Source organism: Haliotis cracherodii, unplaced genomic scaffold (genome assembly GCF_022045235.1).
Source record: "Haliotis cracherodii isolate W230 unplaced genomic scaffold, xgHalCrac1.p SCAF_4, whole genome shotgun sequence".
In the NCBI taxonomy this organism is placed as follows: domain Eukaryota; kingdom Metazoa; phylum Mollusca; class Gastropoda; order Lepetellida; family Haliotidae; genus Haliotis; species Haliotis cracherodii.
The window spans coordinates 72,108,866-72,136,629 of NW_027266297.1; the positions used below are offsets into that span (position 1 = coordinate 72,108,866).

Genomic DNA, 27,764 nt, shown 5'->3' on the forward strand with positions numbered 1-27,764 from the left:
AGTGTTATCATGAGTAGACCCATCACTTCAACTAGTCACTGTACACACACACAGCTGGCCTGTGTAAACTGCAGGGACAATCTTCCTAGCTTCAGTCAATAAATCTCACTTAATCGAGATCGTTACTTCGCCGCATCTGTAATCCACCTGACTGCTGTGGAAAAGGGATATAGACTAAGAATGATCAATGACAAAGTGTTTTAAAAGTCACTCCGACATAAGTGTTTACTGACAGCAGTAAGTTCCACGGGGACATCCTGCGTTATCAATATTGTATTATTAGACAATAAAGTAGCCTAGTCAGCTCCGCTTCACCCACACTGGCTTTGCTGTCAGCGAGCGGCCTCCAAATAGACGAAACATTTGCGACAACATATTGAAATACGTGAAATATTACCTTTAAATTTTGTTGGTCACGCCCCAAATATATTAAACCTCTTTTTGTTTTACGTGCCCCCGTGGCAATGCACACACGTAACATCTGGAACCCGTGAAGATCCGGGGTAGAATAGGTCTTCAGCAACCCATGCTTGCCGTAAAAGGCGACTATGCATGTCGTAAGAGGCAGCTCAGGGGATCGAGTGGTCAGGCTCGCTAAACCCCATTTCACAACACCCTTAACATTTTAGGTGCAATGAATGTTGGCCATGCTTCGCGCCTCGACCATTTCAACGATTGGATCCTCGTGGTCTTACCTATACATAATTGAATCTTGCCGTAAAAGGCGACTATGCTTGTCGTTAGAGGCGGCTAACGGGATCGGTGGTCAGGTCTGCTGACTTGGTTGATGCATGTCATCGTATCCCAATTGCATCGATGCTCATCATGTCAATCACTGGATTGTCCGGTCCAGACTATATTATTTACAGACCGCCGTCATAAAGCTGAAATATTGCTGAGTGCGGCGTTAAACAACAAACAAACAAACAAACAAAACAAAACGTAACAGTTGGTACTTCATGCAGTTACGTGAAATAATACATCGAGTTTCAGAGTGGACAAAATAGAACATTAAATGTCAGATATATACTTCAGCATACAAATAATGTATTGTTCATGTTCGTTAAATGACGAAATGCTAAGTTAAAAAAAACATATCCACATTTTAAGAGTAAATCATCAATTTCTTCTTTCTCTTTAAATCAAAGGTTTAGTTTTCTAAGATTCATTATAACTTCAAAGAGTGTGTTAACATTAAAACCACCTTGTACAACAACAATTACCCCCTCACGACTATAGCATCACAGACAGTAAATCCTCACGTTTGGTGTCAAAATTTAAATCATAGCATGTACAACTAATTTTTTCTTTGGCGTTATGTTACGTTTGACAGATTTATGAAACATCTGAATATGAAGCAATAGTTTATTTAAGAAAATACTCTTCATAAATTTACTAGCATCTGTATTGAAACGTGGCATTAAGTATGCGATCAATGTCCTAGCATCTGTACCGAAACGTGGCAGTAAGTGCGTGATCAATGTATTAGCATCTGAACCTACACGTTGCATTAAGTGCGTGATCAATGTACTAGCATCTGTACTAAAGAGTACCATTTAGTGCGTGATCAATGGCATTAAGTGCGTGATCAATGGCATTAAGTGCGTGATCAATTAAACAGCATCTGAACCTAAACGTGGCAATAAGTACGTGATTAATGGACTAGCATCTGAACCTAAACGAGGATTTAAGTGCGTGATCAATGTACTAGCATCTGTATCGAAACGTGGCATTAAGTGCGTGATCAGTGTACTAGCATTTGTACGAAAACGTGGCAATATGTACGTGATTAATGAACTAGCATTTGTACCGAAACTTGGCAATAAGTACGTGATTAATGGACTAGCATCTGTATCGAAACGTGGCATTAAGTGCGTGATCAATGTACTAGCATCTGAACCTGTATGTGGCATTAAGTGCGTGATCAATGTACTAGCATCTGAACCTAAACGTGGCAATAAGTGTGTGATCAATGTACCAGCATCTGAATCTAAACGTGGCAATAAGTGCGTGATCAATGTGCCAGCATCTGAATCTAAACGTGGCAATAAGTGTGTGATTAATGTGCCAGGATCTGAATCTAAACGTGGCAATAAGTGTGTGATCAATGTGCCAGGATCTGAATCTAAACGTGGCAATAAGTGCGTGATCAATGTGCCAGCATCTGAATCTAAACGTGGCAATAAGTGTGTGATTAATGTGCCAGCATCTGAATCTAAACGTGGCAATAAGTGTGTGATCAATGTGCCATGATCTGAATCTAAACGTGGCAATAAGTGTGTGATTAATGTGCCAGCATCTGAATCTAAACGTGGCAATAAGTGTGTGATCAATGTGCCATGATCTGAATCTAAACGTGGCAATAAGTGTGTGATCAATGTGCCAGGATCTGAATCTAAACGTGGCAATAAGTGTGTGATTAATGTGCCAGCATCTGAATCTAAACGTGGCATTAAGTGCGTGATCAATGTGCCAGCATCTGAATCTAAACGTGGCATTAAGTGTGTGATTAATGGGATAGCATCTGTATCCAAACGTGGTATTGGCAGAGTGAAGAAGTTGGAATTCATGTCAATGGTGTATGTTACCTGTATGTAAGTGTTTATTTGATAATATTTTGTACAGCCATGTATAAACTGATGGAATCACAGTCTATAGTTATATTATAGCCAGGGAATAAAAACAAGTTCTCCAACAGTAAGTTATACCCTCCACTCAATAGTTACAAAAGAAATACTAACCACCTTCAAGCTTAAAAACAATACAATATGCCACCCATCTAGTAGTTACAAAGCAAATGTTTATACCAAGTCTTTGAATACATTTAGAAGTGATTCAAATTAGGAAGAGAATTTATGGATGTCAACTTCTTTATTATGAGGAACACAACGTTTCGGACTATAAACTTACACCTTCCTCATAATAAGGAGGTTCACATGCATAAATTCTCTTCATTGAATGTTATACCACCCATCATCTAGCTACAAAACAACACGCCATGCCACCCATCTGGTAGTTGTGTTATGCCGCCTAATACGTTATTCCCCTCAACGTATTGCTTCGATACGGTTTGTCATTGGTTACATTGTAGCTTAAAAAACTGTATGATCGCAGTTCAGGCAGGGCATGTCACACTGACCTTACAGTGTCATAGAATTCATCTTCACAGATTCAATAAAGACCTTATTATTCAGCATTTACATAGATAACATCACTCAGCACTGACCTTTCTATGCCACTATCATATTTCATATCTGATATGTCAGCCTTGTTCTTCCAATGCCACCATTATCCTAGATTTCATATTTAACACGTCAGATTTGACCTTCCAATGCCAACATTATGCTAGATTTCATATTTAACACGTCAGCCTTGACCTTTCTATGCACTCATTATCCTAGATTTTATATTTTACACGTCAGCCTTGTCCTTCCAATGCCAATATTATCCTAGATATCATATTTAACACGTCAGACTTGACCTTTCTATGCCACCATGATCCTAGTTTCATATTTAACACGTCAGACTTGCCCTTCCAATGCCACCATTATCCTAGACTTCATATTTAACACGTCAGACTTGACCTTCCAATGCCAACATTATGCTAGATTTCATATTTAACACGTCAGCCTTGACCTTTCTAAGCAACCATTATCCTACATTTTATATTTTACACGTCAGCCTTGTCCTTCCAATGCCACTATTATCCTAGATATCATATCTAACACGTCAGACTTTCCTTCCAATGCCACCATTATCCTAATATTTAACACACCAGCCTTGACCTTTCTATGCCACCATTATCCTAGATTTTTTTATTTAACACGTCAGCCTTGACCATCCAATGCCACCTTTATGCTAAAAAAAATATTTAACACGTAAGCCTCCACCGTCCAATTTCTATCATTATCCTAGATTTCATATTTGTCACGTCTTACTTGACCATTCTATGCCAGGCTTGTACCTTCTTTACTATATTATATTTTGAACGTGTCGACCAATATGATCATCACTATGAAACTTCTTACCGCTGGAAATATCATAGTTTAAACGGTTCTGGGTTCAGTTTTAATATGGATATTACATTACTTTTTAATTAAGATGAAGAGATCGAAATACTATGGCATTTATTGAAATTTGATATATGTGTTTCCTCTGGGGTCCATGTATGAACAACTCGTGAGATTTTACATTAATCCCTCAATCCATGTTATTTCTTTGCACCATGGTAAATATTCTTTATGATGAACTCATGGAACCGTCCATTCACATAACGAAACAGATCCGTCTACAGCACTACAAGACGAAGCTATCTATAAGTTAGTGGAGACCCACTTTAGGATGACCTTGACTACCTACTGTCATCAACTTCGATCTGAGAAATCACAGCAGGGACACGGGAACAGTAAGTGCGCGATGAGTAGTTTGGTCTCTAGTGGTATTTGAGAAGCAGTTGAGCTCACGCTCTCTTTTGTGCCTTCTTGTTTTAGAGTGAATGGTTGTCTCTAGCAATCGATATATAAATGAAATAAGGGTGAACATAACACGAGCAGGATAAAAGTAGGAGTTATACGTTATCAAGAAAATATGCGCAGTGCAGATTAATATAATAAAAGTACACTGTCAAAATACCATTACAAATGGGCACCGAAATTTGGACGGTGATTTCTTTACAATGTTGTAATTTTTGTATTCATAAAATATGGAAATGCAGACAGAGATGGCATCCATTATGTGATTAAGTGGAATCGTTAAATATCACAGATCTTATTGCCCTGGGCACTATTACAGGAAGGGACGAACACTAGTCATTTTCTTATTATATCCTGGCTGGAGTTAGTTAAGATAAGAGATATGAGAACTCTTCTGCACTTGCGCGTGCGTTTGCGTGTGCGTGTGCGTGTGCGTGTGCGTGTGGGTCTACGTGGGTCTACGTTTGTTTATTTTACAACGTCTGGAACAGAACTTCCGATCCCGTTAGTCGCCTCCTACCACAAGCATAGTCGCCTTTTACGGCAAGCATGGGTTGCTGAAGACCTATTCTACCCCGGATCTTCACGGGTCGCATATCATCGTATCTTGATTGCGTGGCTCATGATGTCAACTACTGGAATGTCTGTTTCAAGACTTGTCATATACCTGGAACGCGGCGTTGAACTGCAAAGAAACGTTATGACTTGTAGCAGGATCACTCGGGGTACATGGGGTTTTACGCGTCCCACGTTAGGTTTCATACCCCGAGCCGAGCCCTCATGGTATAAAACCTAAAGAGGGACACATAAAACCCCATGTACCCCGAGTGATCCTGCTACAACGAATTTATCTTACCGACGCGATTTAATGAGACATTGATAACAATTAACAAAAATTTAAAATTGATAGAAAACAGCTGTTAACTTGTGCTACATCACGTGACTTCCATTGACTCGGAAAAAGCGTTTGGCGTTTTTCTTTGAAGCAGGGTATGAGGGATATATTCTGTCTCTCGGAAATCCACATGCAGCCTGTATTTCTCGTGGCGGGGTATAAAAGATTTATTCCCGCGCTGTGAAACTTATTACCCCCCCAAGGCGGGCTACACAGTATGTTATCAAGATCACGTGAACCAATCAGATCGCATCATTCTGACATGGAGGTATGAAAAAATGTTATAATGTGACGTTTCTATCAATGACAGGTCTTCGTTTGGTCGATCAATGGGATCTAATATTCAGAATTAAGCATGATCAGGGTTTTTTCTTGTTGATATTACAATCCACAATGCTAACATGAAGGATGTAAAATAAATGTGATATGGATTAATACTTATAACACAACCGTTGTAGCAAGCTACGTGCACAGGATATCATTACTAGCAAATGTCCCGGGGACTTGGTTGATAGCGTCCTAGACCCAGACGGCGTGGGTCGTTACTAATAATATCAATCACTGGATTGTCTGGTTCAGAGTCATTAAGTTACAGGCCACTGGCACGTAGCTGGTAAATATTGCTGAGTGAAAACAAATTATATTCCCACTTGCTTGACGCTCATCCCAGATGTTTTTAGATTTACTTCAAAACACCACTATTCACCGTAGAAGAAGTTGTTTTACATAATATTTCTAATATAGCAGTCATTTTTTTTTGTGAGTGACGTGTGCTACCGGTGGGGCAGGACATGTTTAGTCTTTTCGCGAGCACCTGGTGTCATCACTGATTTTCAGTGATCCATTCATACAATTTTATCCGCTATTTTGTCTTTTTCGCCGAATAGAATCTGTTTCGGTGGATAATCGGGACTGGTTACTCCGTGGCGTTGACGTTCTATAGTCAAGTGATCTTCGCGTGGCTCATCCACAAAACCAGGGAAAATGGCCTCATATTATGATTACTTTCTATCTGGAAACGTTTCAAAGAGGCCTTGTTGTTGACTTAAGCTATTAGAAAAAGGGATACATTACGAAATACCACAACACATGTCACGTATGTATGTGCAGGAAACAAACCATCTTGTCAAAATATTTTACACAGCATTCAACTATTATCGAAAGTATACTTATAACTCATACCAGTTGTTGAGGAACGTGCCATTCCCTTCAAACAGATGGCGCATTAACGTGCCATGACTGTTTCACACATTAACTTTAAAATTGAGTGAAGGTCACTGTTGTTAGTTCCAATACTACGTGTGACTAGATAACAGTAATTCTACCCCCTTGGCTTCTATAATAACAGCACAGACAATAACGTGGTCACGCACTGCAAACATTCCCAGTCCCCAACCACAGCTTCAGAGAAAGGGTGTTCATAGTTTGTCCATGCGCCAATCACAAATGTCATTAACACGCTTTTGCTTGGAATGGGATTACCCTACAGAATTTTGAGATGATGATTAAGTGCTCTCTAACGATTATTTAGAAATAAATCAAATTTGTTTTTCTGTGGTATTGAACTAACTGGGGTATTTTATGGAGATCACCAGTACACATCATGATTGTTCTTGGCGTTTTCAGAAAAGAATGTAAACCCTTGTTATTATAAAACATAAAACACAGGTCTTGACTCTTGTTTGTGTTTTTGACTGGTGCCATCGTTTGGGCAAAATACGCTCTACCTATCGCAAACACCTGGAATCATCACTATCACATGATTATAACATATAGTAGGAATCATTCAATGGATTCTTCTTTGACTTGAGATTTCTGATGATTATGCTAATGTTTTGTCGCTTGTATTAACTTATATTTGTGAAGCTACAAAGCATCATTCAAATAAATAAAAGCATTGTATGATTCCGACTATATTATTAGCATGCGTTTCTGAATCACTATCAAATAGTGATGATACCAGGTGTTCGCGAAAAGGTGAGCGTATCCTGCCCCACCGGGGGCACCCGTCACAAACACACAGTCAAGCTTTAACAATATCACTCTTCCATAATGACCTTAAATACCGGTGCATAAGTCCAGACAATGAGTAGCACGAGTATTTGTTGACTCAAACTCTCGGACAAATGTTAATGGATCATCTACTCAAAGCAACACTACTGGCAAGTGTAGCCTAACTGTCCTCCCTCTATCTCCAACTGTGATGATGACGGATGGTATTAAAAGCCGACCTTCGGATGTCACCGATCAGAGTTGGAAAGGAAGAAAAACACTCACACTTTCCTCCCTTCCTACGGAGATCGAAAGAAAGGAATCCATTTACTCTCCTTCAGCACGTGCTAATGGCGCTGAACTTACTTCCGGGTTCCAGTGGCCATCTACAAAAACCATTCTTGACTGAACATGTCTCGAACCCGGATGATGGTGTGCAGAGAGCTTGATTGAAGATAACGGGCAGCTGGAAAAGTTGAAAAGAGGATGAATTGGGTTTATTCATAATTGTCAAAACTTTGGTATGAAAGGTAATAATTTACGGGGAACCGAAATTTGGAAAACTTTACCAACTGTTTGTAAATGTTCGTTGTTAACTGATCTGGAGTTTGCAGCCCCAGTCTTGCCATACCATGATACTGAATGTCATACGATGACGTGGAATATAGCAATACTGGTGAAGGCTTGCGTCACAGTCAGTCATCGGACCTTTCAAAGCCACGCATAAAATGAACAATTCGTGAAAAACATATGTCTACAAATAGCTATAATACGCCCTTTGAGAATGTCAAAATATAGTTGTCCGTGGTTCATTCCCAAAATGGTAAAGTATAAAATGAGATATGTTTGTAGAGTGAGAATAATATTGGCACGTGGGCCCACGTTAATTGTGCAGGGACAACACTCAGCGAATTAAGTGAAAATGGCACGATCGACCGGCTAGAACGTGATAGTTCCACACCTGTCTTTACAGACTCGGCTGAGCCAATCAAAATACTGTGAGGAAACCGCCCGCCCGCCACCCACGGCTGGATTCATTAGAGAGCCAATCTCCCTCCCCCACTGTCCTTTGCTCCACCCCTCCTCCCGCATTCCCGCCCCCTCATTCTTCCCTCCCCCACCCACTCTGCCCTTTACGTCAGTGTTGATACATTCAAAGCCTACTCCTGCAGTCGTGTTTGTCAGAACGTCCAAGTGAAGTCCACCGACAATGCCTTACCTATGACCTGGAGAGACTGCGTCTTACCTCACATCTCCTCTACTTTCAGAAGCAGCATGAAACAGTCTGGTGCCGCCCTCAGCGCTCTGCTGCCCCTCGTTGTATTGTTGTCACACACAGGTAGGTCGCTACGCTACTCCTGAAACAATTAATAACTCTTAGGGGTATTATCCCGGAACCTTCCCGGAAACTTCGTTGGTAGTTTCTGATTGATGATGACGCATCGTATGAAGTCTATGTGCATTGTTCATGAAGTTGTCCACCGTGCGTAGTTATGTTACTCAGATTATTGTCAACTTCTGGTAACTGTTATATGTATAGTGACATTCGTTACTTAATATATATTGAAAAATTCAATGTTGTACAGTCTACTGTGAATTTTAACGCGCGACAGAATATGTGCGTTATTCGAAAGATCCATTCCTGCTTTTGACAGAGTCCCGTTCAAACGGATGTTTATTCCTGTTACTTAGTGTTGAACTACATTACATCGAATCTTGTGATTTTCGAGACAAACAGTTGTGTATCTCGTTAACGAAACTTTCTAAACGAAACCATTTTAACATATTCCAACAACCTCAAACACGTGTAGTAGAAACTTGTGGTGAAACTCCTTACCATCCAGAAATGAATACTACAAGGAATACCAATGATTCAATGATTCATAATTGAATTACGCCTGACACATGTTTTATTGATATTTTTCATAAATGCGGCTATTAAAACAAAATGATCGCATACGGTATTGTTTAAGCTAATGTGTGTTCACAAACAGAAATGTGCATGCTATTTGTCTATCGACTAGCAGATATATGAGTAGATTTTGCGCATTCGAACTCCTCGCTGGGTTAAAAACGACAATTGCATATCGTATGCTTGTATGGATTGCATGTCGTTGTTTCTGAATACGTTGGCGACTCGTACTCAACCAAGCGAATATAATACTCGTATATTTTTTATCAAGCTTTTTTTTATACATGCAATGGTAATAATGAACCCATAAACGATCAAGCCTTCAAATAATTCAGTATGTAATTCAATCAAAATGAACAATTTCCGTCTTTTAAACTATTGAAGCAATGGAGAGCAAAGAAAAAAGGTTTAATCAAACATTTCCTGCTCATATATTCTCGCAAATTCAAAAGTATTCTTGACCACAAAAGTACAGACCTCCATCCTCCAGATGACATGATTCAATATGCTTATAGCCACTACAGCGTCCACTAGATCCAAAACACACTGGTACCAATTGACTCCTAATTAATGCTCTCTGTTGAATTCTTATATGCTTGCATTTTTTATAAATTTTCATAAGATCGAGTCAAATGCATTGTTTAGACAAAAGGTGGAACAACACTGTAAGCAACCAGGGGGCAATCTACACAGGTCAGAGGAAGACTGTAATTAAGTATTTTGTGTGAATGCTTCTGTCAGGATTGATTTGCCCTCCTGGATTAAGACTGATTAGAAATGGCTTCCGCTTCGTGGAATTATCCATTGACTACAATGACCACAGGTAGCGTGTTGCTTGTATCTCGCCACAGCGGAAGAATGCTACAAGCGAGCACACACGACGTTGATATGGCGCTCTATTGATTGCCAGAACCCATGTGGCTGGCTAGGGTTTGTTAAATAGATTGCTGTTTGACTGCAACAATCTTATACACGTTCTCTTTAACAAGTTGCATAAAGTTGTTTGTTGTATTGCATGTGTATGTCAATAGCATTTTGAGTATTAAAATAATCCTACCAAGCAATATAGCGCATTCCAAACAGTATACCCGACACCAAATATCATACCGTAGGCCATTACCATTATCAAGAAACGACATGTGGAATATCATATATTTAGCAGCATACACAATAAGCATATCATATGTCAAGCATCATACACTTAGCCAAAATATTATATGTCAAGCAGCAACAACTATACCAAGCAACATATAATGTCAAGCATCATACTCGTCAAGCAGCATACCAATGTCAAGAATCATACCATATGTCAAGCAATATACAATGTGCCTAACAACATATCATATGTCCAGCAACATACACTGTGCCAAGCAGTATACAGTATATCAGACAGCATACCATATGTCAAGCATCACAGCTGTGCCAAGCAGCATATCATATGTCAAGCAATATACACTATGACAAGCAGCATACTATATGTCAAGCATCATACACTATGCCAATCAGCACACGTCATCGCAGAAACAAACATTGTACCGAGTAACAAACACAATTCAAAACAACAAACTTTAAACCAGTGATCTACATAATGCCAAACTGGGTTCTACTTCACATATGCCTTTTCAGTCCAGTCCGTATGGCCAAATATAGATACAAACCCACCACAAGTTGCAACAGAAACTATTTTAACTGATTTACACTCAGCCTTTATCATTTGATTGGCATTCTGGAAGTTCTGGTTTATTGCATACAGCGACGTTTCGATGTAGATTCGTACACCGTTATCAAGCTGGAGTGACAACAACCAAGTGATGAGAGTGCAGCTTCATAATGGTGGAAGACTCTTCACTGAAACTTCGCTATATGGAATAAACCAGAAGTTGTTATCCATAAAGTTGTACTTTTTTGTCACTCAGAATATATCCCTTTATAACAAACAAACAAAATGTACTAAACTCGGGACCGCCTCCGTTGTCTAGTGATAGCGCGTCCGCCCGGAGAGCAGAAGGTCCGGGGTTCGATCCCCGACCGCGTCATACCAAAAGACGTGAAAAGATGGTACTTGTTGTTACCCTGTCTGGCGCTCGGCATTAAGGGGCTAAAACAAGGACTGGTCGGCTCGGAGTCAGTATACTGTGTCTGAGTTGGGTATTCATGTTAAACTGCGGCATGGTATCTCAATAAGCTAGCACTATAAATCGGCATCAGTCCGGACTAGTACAAGCAGCCACACACACATACATACACGTGCATGCACGTCGCTATATAAGTGCAATAATCTTGGACGCGTGGTAAAACTCCATTTCACCTCACCTACTAAAATCGGAGTAGTTCTGTTTTATGTCGGAATCCCCGATTCCCCAATGAGTTCCTTGGTTTGGTTGCACGCTGTAAAACCATTTACCGAACAACAGTTCCTGTGCCATATACATACCGCTAAGGTGACACGAAGCGTAACCTTAAGATCTTGTGTTGGCCTATCGCTGCTATTATGGAACAACGCTTACATATTTCATGGACCCCGAAGCTTCCGATCTACTCAAAACTTCTTTGCTATTTTCAAATCAAAGTATTTGTAGGTAGACCTGTGCAGCTTGGGGGCTTTCCCCCCAAATAAGACAGTTCCATTCAACCGAATGTATGTTGGAATTGTTACCTTGTTTCATTTTGTCGCTGTGTGTACATCTGAAGCTGCACTTCCCAACGTTATGACAGGACATTCTGTAAACAAACATGGCGTATCATAGACTAGGGTTCGAGTAGCTTCCCTTTGATAAAGGGCAGTTACTCTAGCGGGTGGACCGGTGGATTGCCGCGTAGAAACAATATGTGTTGGCAATTGTACTTATGCCTATATGTAATTACGCCGCTGTCTATGAAACAGGTTAAGTTTGAACTATATTGACTATCGTTACGTTACTATCGTTACTCACAGAGTGATACATCACTGATCTTCTGACGCAATATATATTCATGCGCCCATTCCAGGGAAACTTGCAATGTTTAGCTGATGAGAACAGGTTTTTAGACGACAGAATTTAAGAATGACTTTACATGATAAAGAGGTTATCACGATTTTGTGTTTTGGTATGGTACATTTCCTGAATTAGAAATAAACACTATGTACTGAGCTCGCCCAGGCTCGCTAAATATAATGTATATTCGTAATTCAGGATATTTACCATCCCCAAACACACAAGCGTGATAACCTCTATGGGTGTCAATCTTACAGGTTTGTATTTTGTACGTTATCAGTGAGATAGGTTTGTGTTGCGTCATGTAGCAAATAGTTGAATACCATTGAACGAAACATAATACAATTTATGCATCAGTGAAAACCGCCTGAAACTGTAAATATCAATATCTGAAGTCAATTAACGGCATGGCATATCCCCGGTAACGGACAACAAACCAGACCTACCAATATTGGAATAATGAGATTTAAACTCGCACCAACGCAAAGCCTGTGGCAAAAATGTGTACTTTTTTTTCATTGTTTATTTGGAAGGAAGATTGTCACAACGAGAGACGGTGTTAATTTATCTCCCGTCGACACATGTTCAAGTGTTTTTACACCATGGTACAAATAACACAATGTTGAAAAACTGTTCCGAATGCTTGTGGTAATCCTCTTACTTCCAGAAATGCGTTCTGGCTTGACGGTTAGTTCAGATACGTAATAACTCACTTTGCTTTTGATAATTGAATTTATAAAACACAGTTATCTTGACAGCAAAGTTAGGCCTCCAGCCAAGGCTGCTCTCATGCCTAACAACTAACCTTACTCATTGTAGCATCGTCAAGTAGAAAGTAGGAACAAACTGAATCTGTGAGGTTCTTTCAGATCGTGTGTTCAACAAGCTTAAATACCACGCATGATCCTAGCATGGTAAAGAAAGAGAAAACGAGCCGTCGTTACATCATGTATGCTCCGCCGAGAGTCCCTCTTTCATGCTTTTTCTTTTGCTGAAGAATGTTTGTTTATGACGTGGTTGACGGTGTGAAGAACAAGCGCACACATTCTGCGAACACCTGGTGTCATCCTAATGATACAGAAACCTGTGGATGGGGGCGGGCCATGCTGCAAATAATCTCTTTGGGAGTAAAGTGCATCCATGTTTAACATATCAACTATTTTTTATTCATTTTGAGCTAAACAACAAAAATACATATTCATTTAAAGGGTGATTCCGGGTTAGAATTGGTCCCAAAGAACCTGTGCTAGTCGTAACAGGTGTCGTAATGGATCGGGTGTCAGTCGCGGTGTCCTGGCATGTCAAAGTACCCCGACTACGTGGGTCGTTGCTCATAACATGAATCACTGGATTGTCTGGTCCAGACTCGAGTATTTACAGCTCGCCGTCACATAGCTGTAATATTGTTGATTGCGACGTTGCACACAAAAAACACATGTAGACACCCACGCACACGCACACGCACACGCAGTTCTCATATCTTAACTAACTAGCCATGGTATAATAATAAGAAAATGACTAGTGTTTGTTCTTTTCTGAAATAGTACCCATGACAATAAAATGAATCTGTGATATTTTACGATTCCACTTAATGGACACCATCTCTCTCTCTCTCTCTCTCTCTCTCTCTCTCTCTCTCTCTCTCTCTCTCTCTCTCTCTCTCTCTCTTGATTATGTGACAACACGCTCTGTGGATAGATTAACCACATCACCTTGAAAAATTGGACGTTCATTTCTTCATATGTGTTAATCGAATCAAGCGCGGAGGTATTGGATCTAAATTGAAAATGTACGTAACCTCTAGTCACAAAGACATCTTGGTGCCGCGTGATGCTTCCAATATACATCAAACAGTAGACTACGGCTATTCAAAACAAGGAATGTAACGAATACAATACTATAACAACCCTCCTTCTGCTTAAAGCAAGCTCCATCTCAACCCTATTATACAGCACAAGAGGACTTATCGCGTTACTCCTGCTCAGTCGTGTTTCAGCGTTTGCCCTGTAGAACATATTATTGTGTCTGCTACAAAACAAGCGATACAGGGAATTGTATGTATCTAAATGTGTAACGTTGTTGACAATGATGAGCAGGTGCCCCTGGTGGGCGCCCCAAGCGACCACACTGATGTCATCGTGAGATAGTTAACTGGCATCATACACATGAGGCTGCAGTGCTATAGTAAACTAACAGCCGAACTTCATCCACACCGATGGCAACATTCTGGCAATCTGGGACCATTAGCTATGACCGACGTGCTTGCCCTAGGCGACAGCGTGTGATCATCATACACTTAACTTCTCCCGCCTACTGGAAGGGGGCAGAATGCCCCTAGATAATCTGTTCCTATATCTGTGTAAGACACACAGAAACAAAGGCGAGTTAAATAGCAGGGCTGCCCACATCATCATACATAACCATCAACATGTAGGCGCGCCGGGCAGACTGGCGACACAAACTGGGCTTCGTCTTTGTATGTCTCTCTGCACTCCACGACAATGCCTAGATCAAGGTTGCAAATCAGATGCAAACATCTTGTAAGTTGTTTACTTACAAGGATGCATCTGTCCTCTACTAGCTTATTGCTGTGAACGTGTAAAGCTGTGAAATGCACTTGTCTTGTTCTAATCTCTGTCCCAGACCATTACATTGTGGCCATGCATACTCGTGTTATGATGACACACGTGTACACGACACAGACCAAGTATCGGCAGATATGGTGATTTGAACATTGTGCACATCTGCAAATAGAAGTGACAAAAGCCTTTCCACAATCAGAGTCCATTGTAGGATTCCGACAATACAATTCACCATTTTGCGAACACATGTTTAGCTATCACTATTTGATAGCGATACACTAACGCATGCTATAATTTCGCCGAAATTGTTCAATATAGATTTCTTAATAATAAAGAGTTCATTCATAAGTTCTAAGGCCACATGCCCATACAACCCAAAGACATGGTGTTTGACGTATTAATGAAAATATACATATAACGTACTGAACATTACATGAGAAGCGAAAGTTTAGTTTGTTTGTTGTTGTTTAACGCCGCACTCAGCAATATTCCAGCTTTATGACAGCGGTCTGTAAATAATCAGCGGTCAGTGATCAATATCATGAGCATCGATCCACGCAATTGGGATCGATGACATGTATCTACCAAGTTTAAGTTAAGATGGAAATATTTAGACAGATGATTAATCGTACGACGTAAGATTTACAAAGGTTCTTACAGATGGATTTGTGAAGTTATGCGCATCAAAATAGCGAGTTCGTAATTCTGAATAGGCTTGGAGTTTAGATGTAAGAAATGCATTGCTATGCCATTCTTGTAAGTCACACTTCAGATTCCTTTGTATCAGTGTAAATGGTAACAGTGTTGAATTTCCATCATCTTGTATGATCCATACCCAAATCCGTATTTGAAATAATGTTCTTGATGTAAGTAGCCCAGGATATGCGACCAACTACTCGTACACCTAGTCCGTACAGCATTATATACGTTTGTGTAGGTAATCGATTAGAGTTCATAGCAAGAGTTTTAGTCACTTGACGATGTACTGCATATGTCTTCCACATTCACCTACGGCGTCGTTCCTTCAGTTGTCTGGCAGTTGAAGTATACGTTCAAAGTATTTAGTTCTGTATCCTTTGTATGCTTTCTGAAATCATCACAGTTCTGAACCGTAGGTTAAAATTGGTGAAATCTTTTCATCAAACATTTTCGTTGATGTATGTACTGGTAAAGATGGTGGATTTTGTATATCAGAAGACATAGATTTTTTATGAATATGGAATGTGTTTTATCGCTTTTATTTATCAATTCTGTTAATCTTTTACACTTTTTATGACATATGGGCTGTAACTGATTCTTTGTTTAGACGTGTCTCCATCGAAAATCAGATACAATGTGACACAATGTGACGTACATATCTATAAACAGACACCCGGTGTGTTGCACTATGCTATCTCGACACCCTTCACTGACTATGTATATCTAATTCTTTAACAAATTCCGGAATTCCTTTAGCTTGCTGTTTACGTGTAAATTTTGCTGTATCCACTACCATGCTACTTGTCACCACACAACCAAGAGAAGCACTCATTCATAGCTGATCAATCATAATGCCTTCAGCATTGCCGACGTAGCGGAGTGACCGATGAAGATATGTGCAGGTTACCGAGTGAGGAACTGAGATCCTTCTACAGAAGCATCTCGTAACAGGACGCATACATTCTCCTTGTAAATCAATACCAGCACCACTGGTAACACCAGGTAGCACTAGAAATGCCGTTCTTGCTTCAAACTGAATTCCGACCCTACTAGTTGCATTATGGTCTTTACATCACTCTTAATTTCCTCATATTGTAGGGATTCATTGTTAAAATGCCAATAACTTCCGGGAAAAAACATTTACTGCACTTTGGCGTGAAATGTAAGTTTGACGCTACAACGAAGCTCTCCACTTCATGTTTACATTGTCAATCGATACTTAAGTGAAATGCAGATTTACAAGTTTCATTCATGAAGGTTTCATTGAAGGGTCAATGATTCGTTGAACACCTGTCGCTTATTTCTTTTTCTGTGGAGAGTTACGTCTTCCTATCATGACCATGTTATTCTACCAGAGTCGACAGAGATTCTTTCGAATAAATATAGTTGAATGTCCTTATCCCAAAGACTGTGAAATCAACCTATACACTTGGCTCAGGAGTAACAAAGGGTGTTGTTATCAATATACAAAACTTTTCGATATAATCATTAACATAAATATGTGCTCGTCGTCTGACTAATTTATCCTGAAAATGCCATGAAGGACAATTGTGGACCATTGCAACAGGACGGTTTTAGAAATGACTAAGAACAGTGTTCCTCTGAATACATAGGTGGGACATACCATGGGTGTTCCGCTCACCTCGACTTACAAACAGCCTCTGTGTGGCTGTAACATGTGACCTCGAATTTTATACTGGTGTTGTGTTCGCATTTTCCAGTATATGTAGCAAAATGACTGTAGCATTTATTATTTCTTTAATTTAGATAGTTGGATCTAAAGTAACATCCTTATATAAAGTAGTAAATGTCATCTATCATGTTTTAATAATCACAACTAAATATTTGTTGATTTATCAATTTTATCAGATTTCTCAACATTCAAACATTGGTGAGAATGATATGCAAAATAAAACCTTTCCAAGTGAGCTACAGAACATGTGTATTTCGTATATTGACTGTATGTGCATTGTGTTTCAGGTCTTTCCTTCGCCAGGTCTCTCTCCCTAGATGATACTTACTGGGTAGATAATGTCGACAAACGCAACTGTAAGTATTTGACATTCAAACATGACAATTGTATGTTTTCTGGTTCTGAGTATTAAAAAGTAGAAACATGAAAAACAGTCCACTAGGCTGAAACTAATCACATTGAAGTTAACATTAAAAGACGTTTTCTCCATTTTTTAAAATAAATTGTACTTATTTAAATTATTAAATTTGTTTTAAGTAATAGTTCCAGGCAGTGACAAAATAACCACAACACGCTTGGGATGTCATAAACCACTAATATACGTTCTCCAGGGTAATGCTTTTGGCATTTAGCTTCAGCGTAACACAAAGTAAGCTCATCAACATGACAGTTTTCTAAGCTGCCTTATAAAACATCTATATGGTAAAACATTCAAACTTCATCAGTTAAAATAGACCTTCACCAATAACATGAGTATCACCTAGACTTCAGTTGCCTTTCGCCCACAGCGCCAAGATGCCCGTACTGTTTACCTAACGTCTTTTATAATACGTTAATATCACACGATTTTCCATGATACCCAATGCAGTGATTAATATGACCATACAACAGTTATTAATCAATGGACTTACAGCTGGGCATTGTGGATTCGCATGAACACCTACCAAGGTATGTTCTGTACATATTAATAGTGTCCTCATTGGTGGACGTACTCATGATCCTCACATTCTCTCAATAGCAGATTAAACTAGTTTTCCCTACATATACAAATACTAGCTTTAATCCAGTATGACAGCTCTCTGGCGCCGTGTGAGTGTGGGTGTCCTTGTAGGCCATAAAAACAGTTGTAAGCCCAATAGTATCCCAATCCACTTCCTCCAGTGAAGGAGTGTACACAGGTGGTACATGCGACCAAACAACTAATTATTATAGTATCCTTGTAAGAACTCTCTTGTGAACAGCATGACATGGAAGATTCTTGGCTAATTAATTTGCAAGAAAAGGTCGTGGCAAAGAAGCAGAAAATAAAGGGTTTATTTCACACGCCCTTCAGTGCGTTCAGTAGAAACGGCTCAAAATGTCAACGATTGCCTTTCCGTTTGTATTTACACCCTTTATTATTTTCTCTAATATTTGCAGGCGAAATGACATATTCAATCAGACAGCCCCAGTGCATATCCTTATATCCTTATGCCTTCTCGGCTTTAAGCACACTGAAGCCATCTAGGTGGACTCTATACTGTTTCCTTTAAATATATAAGTCAAACTCGCAAATGAATTCAAAAAGTCAACGCTGGAGAATATGAGCTGAGGCTGATTCCATGGGGAATAAAAGGCTAAGTCGAACTGAAAACCAGTGGGGAAAATCTCAGAAAGGTCCACTGAAACAATGAGTCATGCATATTCACATTCTTTTTATTTTAAGAATTTGGAAAAGGCGAACCTTAAAAAAACCATGTCTTACATAACGTGATTTATAACATAAAAAATATATTTCCAGTCTAAATTTCATGACAGTTGCTATTGTCTTTAATCTATTATCACACGGCCATTACTGCATGAGAATTTGTCTAGTTTTCCTCTCATACCAAAACACTCTTAAATTATATACATGGTATATGTTGGAATGGGATTGATAACGTGGTCAAATGGAGCTACATGTATGTACACATGAAAGTTACAAAAATCTTTCTATATCATTAAAAATATCATCTAAAGGGAGAGTCCATTGTACGTCTCCGAGTATATCATGAGCATGTGTTTCTGACTCACCATCAATTAGTGATGACACCAGGTGTTCGCGAAACGGCGAGCTCCCGTCACAAACACATGCAGAGGCAAGTCAATCGAACACCTGAACACATGGAAAAAATAAAAAATGGTAATTGCATGAGACATCATTTTTGTCTCTGATGCGTCAGATTTCCAAATGTCCATCATAAAACCTTTGAAAAGCTTTTCATCACTGATTTTCCGTGGTCCAATTATTTCACAGCTATTGTGCCCTTTGCACCAAATGTTAATCTGTTGCTTTGGATAATCTAGACTGGTTATCATCTTGCATTGACAATTTATATTTACTAAGGCCTGTAACCCTGATCAAACAACGACTAAGCTGAGCTCTTAGCTTTCGTAGAGAGAGCATGCTTGATTGTACCTCAAAAGTTGCGAAATGTCGACACCAAAGGCAGGATCTGATGGAAATATTGCACGACATCAAAGGAAAGTTGAAGTCACCCCTCTTGTTAAACAGTCTTGTGAATAATTTGGTTTTTTTCCCTCTGATTCTTTATGCATATACCTAAGTAGGAAACAGAGGAGTCGGTTTCACCGGTCCATTTTTTCGAGGGTTTTTTTCACGTGGGTAAATGAGTGGAAGGAAACTGGCTGTTGGGCAATTGTGAAGGATATCAAATCCGACTCGTTTGCATAAGGAAACAGTTCAGCAAGGACAGGGGGACAATGGGGGCCCATGGAAATTTCTACTTCTTGTATTAATGTCCTTTTCTCATGTCAAGGAGATATTATCTATAGAGAAGTCCAGCTTTTCACATATTATTTCTCAGTAAACTTCAGATGACATTTGCTTTCATATTTGTCAAATTGTCCTGAACAGAGATACAACTACATCCATGGGCACGTCATTTGGTGACAAATTGTCCTGAACAGAGATACGACGACATCCAGGTGCACGTCATTTGGTAAACAAATGCTCCATTGACTTGCAAAAAAGTTTTTGGGAACCCACATGATATTAGTTCCAACTGTCTCAAACACTTTCTGTGAATATAAAGAAAGTCCTTTCGTGATTGTATTTGAGGAGGATGGTTAATCTTGGAGACAGGGATGTGGTGGTACATTTGCTGGACCCAGCAATATAACTCTCTGGGTACGGATCGTTGTGGAATTTTGGAATCCACTTCAAAAGAGGAATGAACATATCTTCAGGTTTAAAGGTCCAGCCAAACGTTGATGGTACTTAAGCGTGGTTTATGGCAGGTTTCTAACATGCTGGCCATATATGTGACAAGATTTGACATGTCACGTAGTGATGCTTGCATATAGTGGTTATGCTTTTTAGACCTTGTCAGTGGGAACAAACGGGTAGGTTAGCCAGACTTTGGATGACCGCTGGCTGGGACGGAATGGGTTTATTCCAATTCTGTTTCCTCTTTTTCAGTGTTTTTGTCATACTGCAATGACGTCATCACGCACTGACTTAACCCACTCTGAAAGTCATTCAAGAGGTTCAGGGGCCACAGGTGGCCCAGTCTTCTAAGGCGCCGCGATTCGCTGTGCAGAGTTACGTCCCTTGGACACGCCAGAAACCTATGATTGTGGATTCGAATCCCGGTTCACCACGATTATGTTTTTAAGTTTGTCAGCACCATACCCGTGCTCGTGGGTTTCACCGAAGTGGTAAACGTTTGAGACCTGCATCACTTCGGGCTTTCTTCCCACATTAAGCTGATACGCCATGATATAACTGGAATACTGTTAAAAGCGGCGTTAAACCCAACTCACTCACTCACTCCAGAGGTTCTTCTCTTTTGGTCAATTTTATGTCATGTTATGTCATGCTCCGACAGCATCCATAATGATTGTAAAGTTGTGATCCAAATTGGTAGCAGGCTGAACATGATACTTTTGGGCAATATTTGAATAACGGACGAAGGTTGTTATAGTCAACAGCAGAGAAGTCGTCTTTGATTATATGAACAACAGGTTGGTAGCTGTATGGTGAGTCTTGACCATCAAAAGTAGCGGTATTTACACGATGAGCTGTCGTGTCCACGATCTGCGACATATTCCTTTAATTTAACAACTTGTATACGATTATGTTCGAACAGGAAACTGTTTACGTCATCAGTTCCCTTGTTTGCAAATTTCACATTCACGAACATGCGGTCTTTTTCTTATTTAGTGGAGACTGTTTCTGGTCTGGCCAATTGTTTGAAAGAAATATCAGGAACTATACACTCTAGTCGATACTCTGGTCTCTTATTGTTTGTAGACCAATCCATCAGCAAAGTTGCAAGAGTCGTTTGTTCTCTTTCAACAAGACAGCGTATTGTCAATTGGTCTTGGGGTAAACATTTTTTTCGAAATCAGACTTATCATTAGGGTTTCGTCCTTTCTTATGACCATCGCTACGCTGGCGTCTTTGGGGTGTTGGAAAGATACTCAACATGAACTCATGTCCAACCGTCTCACGCTTGGTATTTCGCTTTGCCGAACTTTGCCCCAAATGTTTGTCAGAATCTCATTATCATTGGTTCAAAGTCTACACTCGCCCTGATTATGATTCTTACGTTGTCAGAACCATACCATTGCTCGCAGGTTTCACCATGGTAGTGAACGTCTCTCATCTACATCACTTTCCGCCCACAGTAGGCCAACAAAACACTTGCCGTCTCTGTCACGCTAAACGTCTGTACCTAACTAATGCAGGAATTACGACGCCCTTGCCATATGTGCCGTGACCTCTGGACCTACCCTGCTCCATGTGTTGTCATAGTGAAACATGCAATATTTAGACCCTCTTAAATGTAGTTCATGAAAGGAGGAAATTAACCCAGCAACTAATGATTGAATGTACATTGGTATTAATTAAAATGGACGAGGCAAGTAGTTGAAATTAAGTATTTTTGAATAGAAACATAAATAGTTTCAAATAAAACTTTGATTTTGTAATTCTCATTAAAATTATACTTTTATTACATTATTTATAAAAAGATACACAAATTATTTGGAAATTATCTATGTTTCCAACTATATGTTTCTTTTCCAACACTTTTTCTATCCCACCACTCTCATCATCTCATTATCCAGCCACTCTCATTGTTATTAATCCTCGTTTTTGTATTATTAATAAACCCATGTGGATTCCTGGTCTCAAGCAACCTATTTTTGTTGTAAGAAGGCGACTAAATTGATCGGATTGTCAGGCTTGGTTCATTGCATGTCATCATGAGATGCTCATGATGTTTGTCACTGGATTGTCTGATCTAGACTCGATTATTTACAGGCCGCCGTCATATACCTGGAATAATGGTTAGTGCGGCGTTAAACAACACACACATGTTCTATTTGTGTATTAACGTTCAAACGTTGTATATAAATGTGTTTTCTGTTTTCAGCTTGGTTCAGTAAAAAGTCGCTAGATGAATTCGGCCCTCTATCTAATGGTAAGTATCATGTAACCAAATAGGAATGTACAATTGATAATTTCACTTCACCTACCGGATACAAAGCATCGGAATAGTGACTCTCAATTGAAAACACACTGACAAGTATTATGTTTCATTGATATCAGATCCCAAACTTTGTTTAAGACGTAGTTAGTTTTGAGACATCCTACATGAAGACATCCATGACCGTTTTTTTGTCCCGTCATCCGAAACCAACCCACCTGTCAGCAGATGGCATATTGTGATGTATAGAAACTCCCAGGCATACCAGTATTGCGTCTAGGAATGTTATAAGCATGTTGACAGACACTATTCAGATTAGTATTGTGTATAATTAACATGTAAGAGTCTTATCATGAAGTTTGATGCACGATGTGACACCAGGATCTCTTCCATTACAGCAGCCAGCGCCATATCACAGCAGACAGAAGGAGACCATTCCAGACAACTTTATAGTAAGTACATATAGTGCTTCTTTCTTCATAGTAAGTAACACAGTGCTTCTTTCTTTAGAGTAGGTAATACAGTGCTTCTTTCTTTAGAGTAGGTGATACAGTACTTATTTCTTTGAAGTAAGTAAAACAGTGAATCTTTCTTTATAGTAAGTAAAAGTGTTTGTTCTAAATATTAGGTAACACAGTGCTTCTTTCTTCAGAGTAAGTAATTCAGTACTTCTTGCTTTATGATAAGTAAAACAGTGAATCTTTCTTTATAGTAAGTGAAACAGTGTGTCTTTTTCTTTATAGTAGGTGATACAGTTCTTCTTTCTTTAAAGTGGGTAATACAGAACATCTTCCTTTATAGTAAGTAAAACAGTGCTTCTCTATATATAGTAGGTAACACAGTGCTTCTTTCTTTATAGTAAGAAAAACAGTGCTTCTTTCTTCATAGTAGGTGATACTGTACTTCTTTCTTCATAGTGAGTAATACAGTACTTCTTTCTTTAGAGTAAGTAATTCAGTACTTCTTTCTTTAGAGTAAGTAAAACAGTGTTTCTGTCTTTATAGTAGGTAATACACTGTTTCTGTCTCTACAGTAGGTAATACAGTGCTTCTTTCTTCATAGTAGGTAATACAGTGCTTCTTTCTTTACAGTAGGTAATACAGGGCTTCTTTCTTTATAGTAGGTAATATTGTGCTTCCTTCTTTATGGTAGGGGGTACAGTGCTTCTTTCTTTAAAGTGGGTATAACTTGCTTCTTTCTTCAAAGTAAGCACATACATTAGTTCTTTCTTGATAATAGGTACCTAAATTATTTTTATCTTTATGGAAGGTACATACACTGCTTATATCTTCATAATGGGGGTATACATTGTTTCTTTCTTTATACAAAAAATGCTTCTTTCATAATTAAAGGTAGTACAAATGGCAGGTAAACACAATGCTTCTTTCTTTATACTAGGTATTTACAATAGTAGATAGTATAGTAGATGCATGCAGTGCTTTCTGCTTACGCACAGTTCTTTCTTTACTGTAAGCATAGACAGTGCGTGCTTAAACTCCAGTTTCTATGGCATACCTTAGCCATAGGTTGTGTATAGGGTTCGCAACCAAATCATCAATACATCTGACACATTCTTAGGTGCTGCCAATGTGTTTGAGCTGGGAACGGGCAGGAAAGCCAGTGAGAGTTCAGCGACAATTCGTGTTTGTGCACGATTACATGATTGCTACTTATGTTTTACTCAGTCGCAATGTTGCCTCTTCGGCAATATTCATACTTAAACTCAAACTTAAACCAAGCCGTATCTTATGCTAACATGAACTAAACACGCATGTACAAATTATTAAGAATTTTCAGGAGAATTAAAATATAAATTGTGTCGCATAATAATTACAAAAGAAGTATCAACGAGAGCGAAAATTAATTCATCAGAGTCATGTCCGCCTTCAATCAAATTGACGTCTCCAATTGCCAGTTCTTAAATTGCAGACTTATAGTGACATTTAAAAGCCTTAATTCTATTAATTGTTTGTCAAATATAATTGTTTTATTTGGTGGTTTGAGATTGCATTCAACACTGCAAGGGACCTGATGGGGATGTCGTTGTATTGGCATGCTCGGCAGTCACGCCAATACAGTTCTATCGCGCAGGAAAATTAAGAGTCGTGAATATTTCTATATGTTTGGGCTCTCAGCAGATACACAATCATCCGATGACTCACATTCTATAGAATGTGATAATTTCGTTGTGTTTATGTGTTTGGTTAGTATGGCTATCTAACATGAAAATATTGAATTACGGAATGTTGGCTAAAAGTCAGGAGCGATGCAAAACTGTTTACTGACGGCATGGAGTGACAATTTGATGACGTTGCATTTTCTGTCCATTGAAACATAAAAGCTTTCGAACCATTTCTAACCAGACTACAAGAGCAAGAAGAGCTCCTCATCTTTTCGTTAACCAGTTTTAAACACGTTTAGATTTAAAATGCATTTTACCCCTCAAATTGGGCATTTTGGGGGGTGGAGTAGGTGCGTCAGGCCCTAGCCCTTTCACCTCTTTTGATGGTATAAGAATAAAACACACGTAACGCCTTTGGACCGTTTAATTTTTAAACATTGTACTAAGCTTGTTCAGAGCTAAATATTTCTAGTGTGTGTGTGTGTGTGTGTGTGTGTGTGTGTGTGTGTGTGTGTGTGTGTGTGTGTGTGTCCTTTACTGCTAGATTGTAGTAACAACGGGTATTGTAGGACTTTAGCGGAGATTTATCATTTAGCATATGCCTCTGGCTCAATCACATATGCAACGTATCACCTAGACAATGGCACAACATCTCATATCATAATTAATTGAGCTCGTTTACTTTCCAAATTGTTTGTTCAGGTCTTGCTAGGTTCATATTGATGTCGACATATATCCTGTCTCCCTGGCTCACTAGATGGCACTGAAGTACCAGACTGCCCTCTATAGAGAGACATTAATTCCATGTCACGAATGGAAATATCATTACTGTCCCTGGAGTGGTATAGAAGCAAGGCAGGTCGGATACCCCAGTTAACCCCGCAGGGCTCAACTCGTCCCTCATTACAAAGAAATACGCCTCAATTGGAAACTTTATCGAATTATTCTTCCTATGTTTGAGGAAAAAATTATTTGAAAAGAACATCATATGTACCTAAGTGTATCAACACCATGTTGACAATAATACGTGTTTGCACATGTTTGACATCACTTGTTTTAGGAGACTCTTGTACAAAGTATCTTGCTTCCCTCCCCGAGAGATAACGTTGATAATGCTGACCTTTTTGAACAAGTGTACACATAATTCATCTTTCAGTGTTTCACAAAAGTCTAAACGTCTAAATCCTGCGTCACTTTGGGCTTTCCTTTCTCACCAAGCGCCTTGATGTTAATAAAAGCGACAAAAACCTTTCCATATCATAAAAAATAATTAATCAAATAAAGCGACCAAAGACTTTTCAAATACAATAGAAATCATTGCATAAAGCAGAGTCGATTGTACAATTCCGAGTATTTCATGAGCATGTTTATGAATCACTATCAAATAGTAATGATACCAGGTGTTCGCGAAAACGTGAGCGTATCGGTGATGATACCAGGTGTTCGCACCAGTCACAAAAACATGCAAAGGCAAGTCAACTGTTCACAAAAAAAACCCGGGAACACATGGTACAAGTGAAAACAGGGAACTGAATCGGAGACAACCTTTCACTGATGCCTCACATTTTGACATTCCCATAAAACTTTTGAAAGCTTTACTGAGGCCCTTGGTCAAACAGTTTCTGAGCAAGAGTTGTATGACGCTCTTTGAAATCTTTGTAAGACGAGCATGCTCGATTGTACATCAAAAGCTGTGAAATATAGACACCAAGGTATAGAGCTGCAGGGATATTACTCGACATAAAGGAAAAGTTGTCTATTGGAAGGTTGAAAACATTCCCCTTGTCATACAGTCTTGTGGAGAGTGTTTTGTCACTCTGAATCTTTATGCATAGATCTAAACATGAAACAGATAAGGCCGCCTCACTGGTCTCCTTCATTTCTAGTTCAGAGGGTAAATCAGTGGAAGCGAATTGGCTATTTGATGGTTATTGAACGATCTGAGATCATCGGTATACCTGAAGCTAAAGTTAAACTTCTTGGCCAAATTACCTTGTTTTGACTTGACCAATCCGAGCAGAAATTCTGATTCATATGCATAAAGAAACAGATCAGCAAGAAGGGATGCAATTGATGTTAATGGGGATGCCTACTTCTTGCCTGAATGCCTTACACTCAAATTTTACATAAATGTTATCAATGAGGAAGTCCAGCATTTCACATTTTGTTTACTTAGTAAACTTCAAATGGCATTTGCTTTCATGTTTTACCTAAACCTCTGAAGATAGATATGTATCTATATATACTGAACTACTGTCCGAGGCAGCGCAAAACCAAACTCACTCACTCGCTCACTCCTATTTGAAAGTTTTGTGTGTCATGTAATTGTCTAGAAGCATGTTTTACCTGGAGAGTATGTTGGAAAGGCTGAGTATTTGATGAAGTGTTTCAAATTTAATCCTTGTTAAATTCGTATTACTTCCCTGAGAAATGTCACTGTTGTTGCACTTTGTAACTCATGGCCTACGTAAATCTAGTTTCCTCTGATCTCTATCTAAATGTCTCTCTGGTGCAGATACATATCCGCGGCAATAATTTTAAATATGAAACGTCGACGCCAGCGTATGGCTAGTCCTGATTATCGGACGAAACCATAGATGGTGGTACACATGTCTACTGTGCTGTGTGGTTATATCCAGAGCAGTTATTATAACGTATGACATTAAGTTTAAAGCGAGGTACAGATTGTCCAACGCTACGGTGGTAGCCCTGAGCCATGGCAACGAGGGACACCTATGTCTTGGTGGTAGACACGCTCATCATCATAGGGTATTCCGGGGGCTATCGACGTCTGGCATCCGTTTCCATAACAGTCAGTTATGGGGTACAGGTGCTTGTTGGACAAAACGGTTACCATTTAGATCCTTTAGGAACATTGGAAACTGGTTGGCAATATGGGTGTGGTTGTACTGGGCATATACAGTTATGTAGTTGTGATTGGTCCATCG

The 27,764-nt window shown here is 39.3% G+C and overlaps 1 protein-coding gene across 2 annotated transcripts in view; it reads left to right on the plus strand.

The window, feature by feature from the left end:
• The window catches only part of LOC139478984 (uncharacterized), an 85,261-nt gene that overhangs the window by 48,614 nt on the left and 8,883 nt on the right, over positions 1-27,764 (plus strand). The window contains exons 2-5 of one of the 2 annotated variants that reach the window (XM_071261708.1): positions 8,628-8,698; positions 17,508-17,576; positions 22,641-22,688; positions 23,093-23,146. In XM_071261708.1, the coding sequence (XP_071117809.1) occupies positions 8,635-8,698; positions 17,508-17,576; positions 22,641-22,688; positions 23,093-23,146 (235 nt within the window). In that variant the 5' untranslated portion in view covers positions 8,628-8,634. Of the gene's footprint in view, positions 1-8,517; positions 8,699-17,507; positions 17,577-22,640; positions 22,689-23,092; positions 23,147-27,764 lie in introns of those variants that run through there. The other variant, XM_071261707.1, reaches the window with a different exon arrangement.